At 37.6% G+C, this 5639-nt stretch overlaps 2 protein-coding genes across 7 annotated transcripts in view; one reads left to right on the plus strand and one right to left on the minus strand.

The window, feature by feature from the left end:
* Amacr (Alpha-methylacyl-CoA racemase) overlaps nucleotides 1-2182 on the plus strand; it is a 7933-nt gene extending 5751 nt beyond the window's left edge. For all 3 annotated transcript variants that reach the window (XM_022800858.2, XM_022800859.2, XM_086983586.1), the window contains exons 5-8: nucleotides 55-215; nucleotides 583-705; nucleotides 878-1136; nucleotides 1544-2182. In XM_022800858.2, the coding sequence (XP_022656593.1) occupies nucleotides 55-215; nucleotides 583-705; nucleotides 878-1136; nucleotides 1544-1752 (752 nt within the window). In that variant the 3' untranslated portion in view covers nucleotides 1753-2182. The remainder of the gene's footprint in view (nucleotides 1-54; nucleotides 216-582; nucleotides 706-877; nucleotides 1137-1543) is intronic.
* An 850-nt stretch (nucleotides 2183-3032) lies between these two features.
* Nucleotides 3033-5639, minus strand: part of LOC111248455 (acyl-CoA-binding domain-containing protein 7-like) — a 3884-nt gene continuing 1277 nt past the window's right edge. For 2 of the 4 annotated variants that reach the window (XM_022800866.2, XM_086983595.1), the window contains exons 2-3: nucleotides 4781-4946; nucleotides 3033-3289 (exon numbers count right to left, since the gene is read on the minus strand). In XM_022800866.2, coding sequence (XP_022656601.1) covers nucleotides 3228-3289; nucleotides 4781-4946 — 228 coding nt within the window. In that variant the 3' untranslated portion in view covers nucleotides 3033-3227. Of the gene's footprint in view, nucleotides 3290-4177; nucleotides 4389-4780; nucleotides 4947-5639 lie in introns of all 4 variants that reach the window. The other 2 variants (XR_015323719.1, XM_086983596.1) reach the window with 2 other exon arrangements.

The raw sequence follows: 5639 nt of genomic DNA on the forward strand, positions 1-5639 counted from the left end.
ATATATAATATTATAATACATGTATGAAAATAGTTTGTTTAAATCTCATTGCAGGCGTCCTGTCGATGTTGGGTAAGTCAAAAGCTCCTCCGTTTCCGCCTGTGAACCTTTTAGCCGATTTTGCTGGAGGAGGTCTCCTAACAGCGATGGGTGTCTGTGCTGCCTTGTTTGAAAGGTCCAAATCCGGAAAAGGACAAGTAGTAGACACCTCAATGGTTAGTAGGCAGAGTAATCACATGCGCAACGATTTAGTCAGCTTATTTCAATAGAAACAACACTAAAAAAATCCGAACCCCATACAAATAGGTATTTCGTACGCGCAAACGTGCTAATGTATGTAGCACCAATACGAATGAATAACAATTAAAAAAATATATACGTAAATCTATATATACATTTGCACGATTAGAACAACTGAAGTTTGCCTCAAGCAATCTTTGAGAGGGGTTTGCTTCTAGTCCAGGTAACTGAGCTATCTATGTATAAGGGAGTCGCTGCGCTGGCTGATTGGCTCCTTGTGCAACAAGAACCGTGATAAGCAATCTTAAAAACAAAACAGGGTACGTTTTCATTTCATTGAAGACGGAAGGTACTGCTTACATATCAGCTTTTCTGTGGAGAACTCGTTGCTCTGAAGGGGGTGTCCCGATATGGTTTACTGAGCGGGGCAGCAATCTTCTCGATGGGGGCGTCCACTTTTATCAGGTGAGGATTGTCAGATTTTAGTCTTCGGATTTTTAGGCAGTAGTCTATCTAATCTATACCTAATTACTGGGTATGATAATCTGACTATAAGTTTGAAAGCACGTAATGCAAGGTATAGGAAATTTTAGAAAATATGAAAATCGCGATTATTTTGTTGTCATAAATCTTGCAGACATACGAAACATCAGACGGCAAATACATGGCTGTGGGCGCATTGGAACCACAGTTCTACGCCGAGTTCGTAAAAGGGCTGGGCAAAAATCCTGATGAGTTTCCGCAGATGCAAAATATGGATGAAGCGAAAGAAGAGGTATCCAAAATATTCAAGGCTAAGACGCAAGCGGAATGGACTGCCATATTTAAAGATACAGATGCGTGCGTTACTCCGGTGATTGATTTTGAAGAAGTGGCCGAAAACGAACTCCATAAAGGTTAGTATCTAGGCTTCAGCAAAAATGTAAACACTCTTTCTTCCGACATCAAGCGGGAAAATATTACGTACAGTTACAATATAGGATCTTATTCTCTTCTCCTCCAATATTTGTCTGTATTTAAGCAGCTCACACATGTAAGAATACTAGGCATAAACTAGGCTTCTGCAGTACAGAGGATTATTCTCAACTTAGAATTCAGCTCTGCAATATTCGCCCTTGGATACGTGCAAGGAATAGTCCGTTTTTGCGCCTCCTTTTATTTATGTTATGGGAAAACGGCGCTGGATTGGCGGCAAAGAGATAAAATACATAATGCAATTGCACATAGACATGATACATACGTTGTATCTTGTCTCGAGAATACTCGTGTAATCAGTGATAATGCTACTGTTAACCTCTTGCAGCCCGCGGCACCTTCGTCAAGTACGGCGGTGCCCTAGCTCCGATGCCATCTCCACGTTTGTCTCGCACGCCTGCACAACTATCGAAACTTTGCGACCCAAAGATTGGAGAGCATACACTGGAGATTCTTGAAGAACTAGGCATCAGTCAAGCAGAAACAGACAGCCTGATCAAAGATAATGTTGTTAATCTTACAAAGGCTAAAATATAGCCTAAAATACAAGGAAAGAGAAGCAGAGTTCTACAATGTTTTCGAGTTCATCGAATCAATGCCGCAAAAATTATTAATATCCTTTTCAATAATTCTTTCAATAGAATTTGATTTTAGAATAATCAAGCTAAATTTCAAATCACATCTTCACTAAAAGAGAATTTATTTCAGCTAGGCTTGCATATATGCATTACGTGCATACTTACGGCACCATAAAGCATACAAATATAAAGTATGATTATACTTAGTAGCAGTGTTTACTTAATGTTTAGGAAAACATTTGTGTGTTTAGAGTGCCAACGCTCAAACATGTGATGTATGTCCTTGAACCTACCTATGCTTTCCTGTGCTTTATAGAATCGTCGTACACTTTCTTGGCTACTGATAAGGAAAACGAGTAATTAAATAAAAACATTTGGTACAAAGACAAGTGTATTTTTGTACAAAGCTTTCTTAAAGAAAAGTACTGAACTGTATATAGCCGTATTAAGTGTCTTCACTATAGTAAATTGATTTCACACATTATATTAATACCTTTTATTTTTTTTGTCATAGACTTTTGTAGATTTCGACCTGGACACCTCTCTCTTGGAAAGATGCCCGTAGAAACTCGATGAAAGATGCAATCATTTACTGCCCACATCTTGTTTGAGACATTTCTCGAATGTCTAATTATATCATCTGGTTTGGCAGCCCCAAATTCAAGACTGAATTAGACTGGTAGGATGCCGCAATTTTCAATGAATACAAAATAGTTATTAGAAACCCATTATTATAGTCATTAAGGTTACGCGAGGGTAGCAAACCCTTAGAACAGTGATACTCAAGTCACGTTAATGAATTTTATATATATATACATATCTTATCTGGTGTCAGTTCAGCTATTGGACACTTTTTTTTATCGGTAGATACTATTGAATGGGTAAGTGCACCAAGAACAACTGCCGCATAATTGTATCACTGTCTTGAAAATCACATGTATCTAAAATCACCGTAACTAAGTTAGGCCTAAATTAGTTCTTATGATAAAGAAAAAGCTTTCTAGCTGTGTATTCTTAACACATCTATCTACATTTTGCAATTACCCTTATTTTATGCGGCAAATGCATTTACTGTTGCTAAATTTCAATATCTCCTCAATCAGTAAGTATTCCTACTTATCACATTTAAACAACACTTGGATCATATTTTTATTATGACAAATCTACAGGAAATCGTAATGGAAAAATAACTCTCCACCAAAGACTTACGTTTCCAACAATGTTAAATAAACACAATAGTTAAACGCTATGAAGTTTCTATTTATTTTTTAGTAATTTCGCTTTGTTAATGAGTGTACGTTATTGTTTATTTAAAAAATAAATACGGGTCTATATTATATAAATCTATAGATTTTTTATAGCGTTTTTAAGGAAAAGTTCATGATTCGTCAAACTTTAGTCAACTAGAATGACACTGATAGCTGACCACGAAAATTAACCCTTTAGAGCAGCGACTTTGGCGATATACTGCTTGCGAGCGTCCTCTTGGCTAAGACCTGGTAAAGTCGCAAAAAAAAATTAATAAAACCTGTTTAGTAGATATCGCATAGAAATTTCACAAGCATACTCTACGGAAGCCTAATAACTACGCATAGGAAAAAATGAACACTTTCTTCGGAAAATAACGAGGTATGAGGGCGAATAGTTAATAGTATTTTCTATGCCGATAGCAAGGCCATTTAAAATATTACCAAGTCGAAAAATTTGTCTCATCCGTCCTTATCCACTAAAAAATGTAAGATCCTATTAAAACAATTGAATTTCTACAGTTAATGACAATTGCTTTCAAACAACACAAACAAACAAAAAACAAAAGAACAATTTCAAAAAATACTAGGTTGGAAAGCAAGTTTTTAAAAACGTTTCCTTCTTTCCGACTTCCCTCACTTGTTGTTACTTTCAATATGCAATCGAAAGTGTTCTCTGTATAGCGATGTTGTGCTATGAAATAAATTTCAACTCGTAAAAATTGAACATAGATACCTCAGATGGAAAATAATGTATTTTTGACCTCTTCTGTTCTATGCACCTCGACAAGACCAGAAAGATACCGAAACAGTTCAGAGCATTTGCCTTGTGATACTGTCCTTAAAAAGGGCTGCTTGAGCGAGGTTTGCCTGGTTTAAAAAGCGTATCTGAGACCTACAAAACGATTCTGGTTGGCCGATAGTTTGCGTTTGATGACGACTATCTGAACGCACTAATTAAGTAAAATGACAACAAACTATTCGAAGATTAGCCGAGAAGATGTGCTGCAGCCATGCGACCGTCATTAGTTACCTCAAGTCTTCTAGGCTTCTACAGAAACCTAGGGCATAGGTACCTCATGCACGCTCTGAATCCAACAAAGAGTTTCAGCTTAACGTTGCATCTCAACATCTTACCCGGTATCGACCATCACGCAGCCACAATAACCTATGTTCTCACAGAGTTATCAACGGTAATAAGAAGCAGTGTTTGTAGGTCAACATGAATCAGAAATCGGAATAGGTGGCTCCAGAAAAGCATCCAGGGCGAAGAATCCAACAGGGCCTTGGTTTGAAGAAAAGTAAGTTTGGTAGGATTGTAGAAGTTTGACTCACTGCAAATTGCTTCCTATAAATCACACAATTGACAATACAGTTATATCAAGTGTATTCAACCTTTCAAAAGAAGGGACCCAACATACCAGATCAGGACACCGCGCTCCATGACAAAACAGGCCGTACAAAACTGGCTGAACGAATTTTAAAATTTAAAACTGGCGGAAAGATTGGTTGACAGATGAAAAAAGATCGTAGGCAGTATCGGATAATACACCGCATAATAACTTAATCCCACAGGAATTAAAAAAAAATTGCGTTTCCTATTTAGTAAGAAAACTCGGAAACTTCCTTTCGGACGTTTGTCGCACACTTTGTGCAGTATCGCTGGATTCGCCTCGACGTAATCCAAATACATTCACATCACTCGCCACTAATTATATACGACGTAGTAATTCAACAGACCTTTCTTCGAGTTCCACGTCTGCCACTTCGCCTTGCCTTTAAGGTCGAATACACCCGGACATGCCATATTGCAATCGCCAATTGTAGCCTGTTTGAACAGCGCGTACAGCTCGAGCAAATCGTTAGTGGATGGCTTTGCAGGTAGTTGCTTAACCTCCTCGGCAGCCTGTCAAAAAAATGAACGTATTGAAATAAAGCATGCTTTAGTCTATGATATATTAAATCAATAAATGCACATCAGCGACTATTGTGAGCCGTACTTCTGCTATCTCGTGTGCTTGCTTATCAATTATGGGTTGGGTAATGCTTTTTATATGAAGAGTTAAGGTGCTATACTGAGGGCAATGCAGGTTCAACAACATCTCGTTAATGTTGCCTACAAGCGGGCCATGTTAGTACTCCGTGATACTAATCAAAACTTACGCAGAGAAATATATGCCTAAGTCTGCCATAGTATTCAAATAATCAGTGTCTTCTCTTTTAAGCATAACTACAGATAGAAATTTTATATATATATATATATATAAACGACTGTTTGCGACTGGCTGATTTGCAGTACGATACAAATGCGCAATGTTGCTAGCGTTACTACGAATGGTTGATGGTTTCGGTTGTGTCGGGCTATCGATGCTGCTGCACTTCTGTACACGCCAAGTGACTATTAGTGTATTACTCTATTTGCGGTTTTTGCTGAAAGAGGTACATAAACTCATCTATGAGTTTTCGATTAATTCAAGCCTAGGTTGATTCTATAAATAGCCATATTCATTACTTATCATTTAGAGATCGAGGAGTCCAGAGTGAAAAAAACATCCTGCCTTTAAAAACTATTATGCAAGGAAAATTTCAAATTATAATA

The sequence above is a fragment of the Varroa destructor genome, unplaced genomic scaffold (genome assembly GCF_002443255.2).
Source record: "Varroa destructor unplaced genomic scaffold, Vdes_3.0 BEIS01000003.1, whole genome shotgun sequence".
NCBI lineage: Eukaryota > Metazoa > Arthropoda > Arachnida > Mesostigmata > Varroidae > Varroa > Varroa destructor.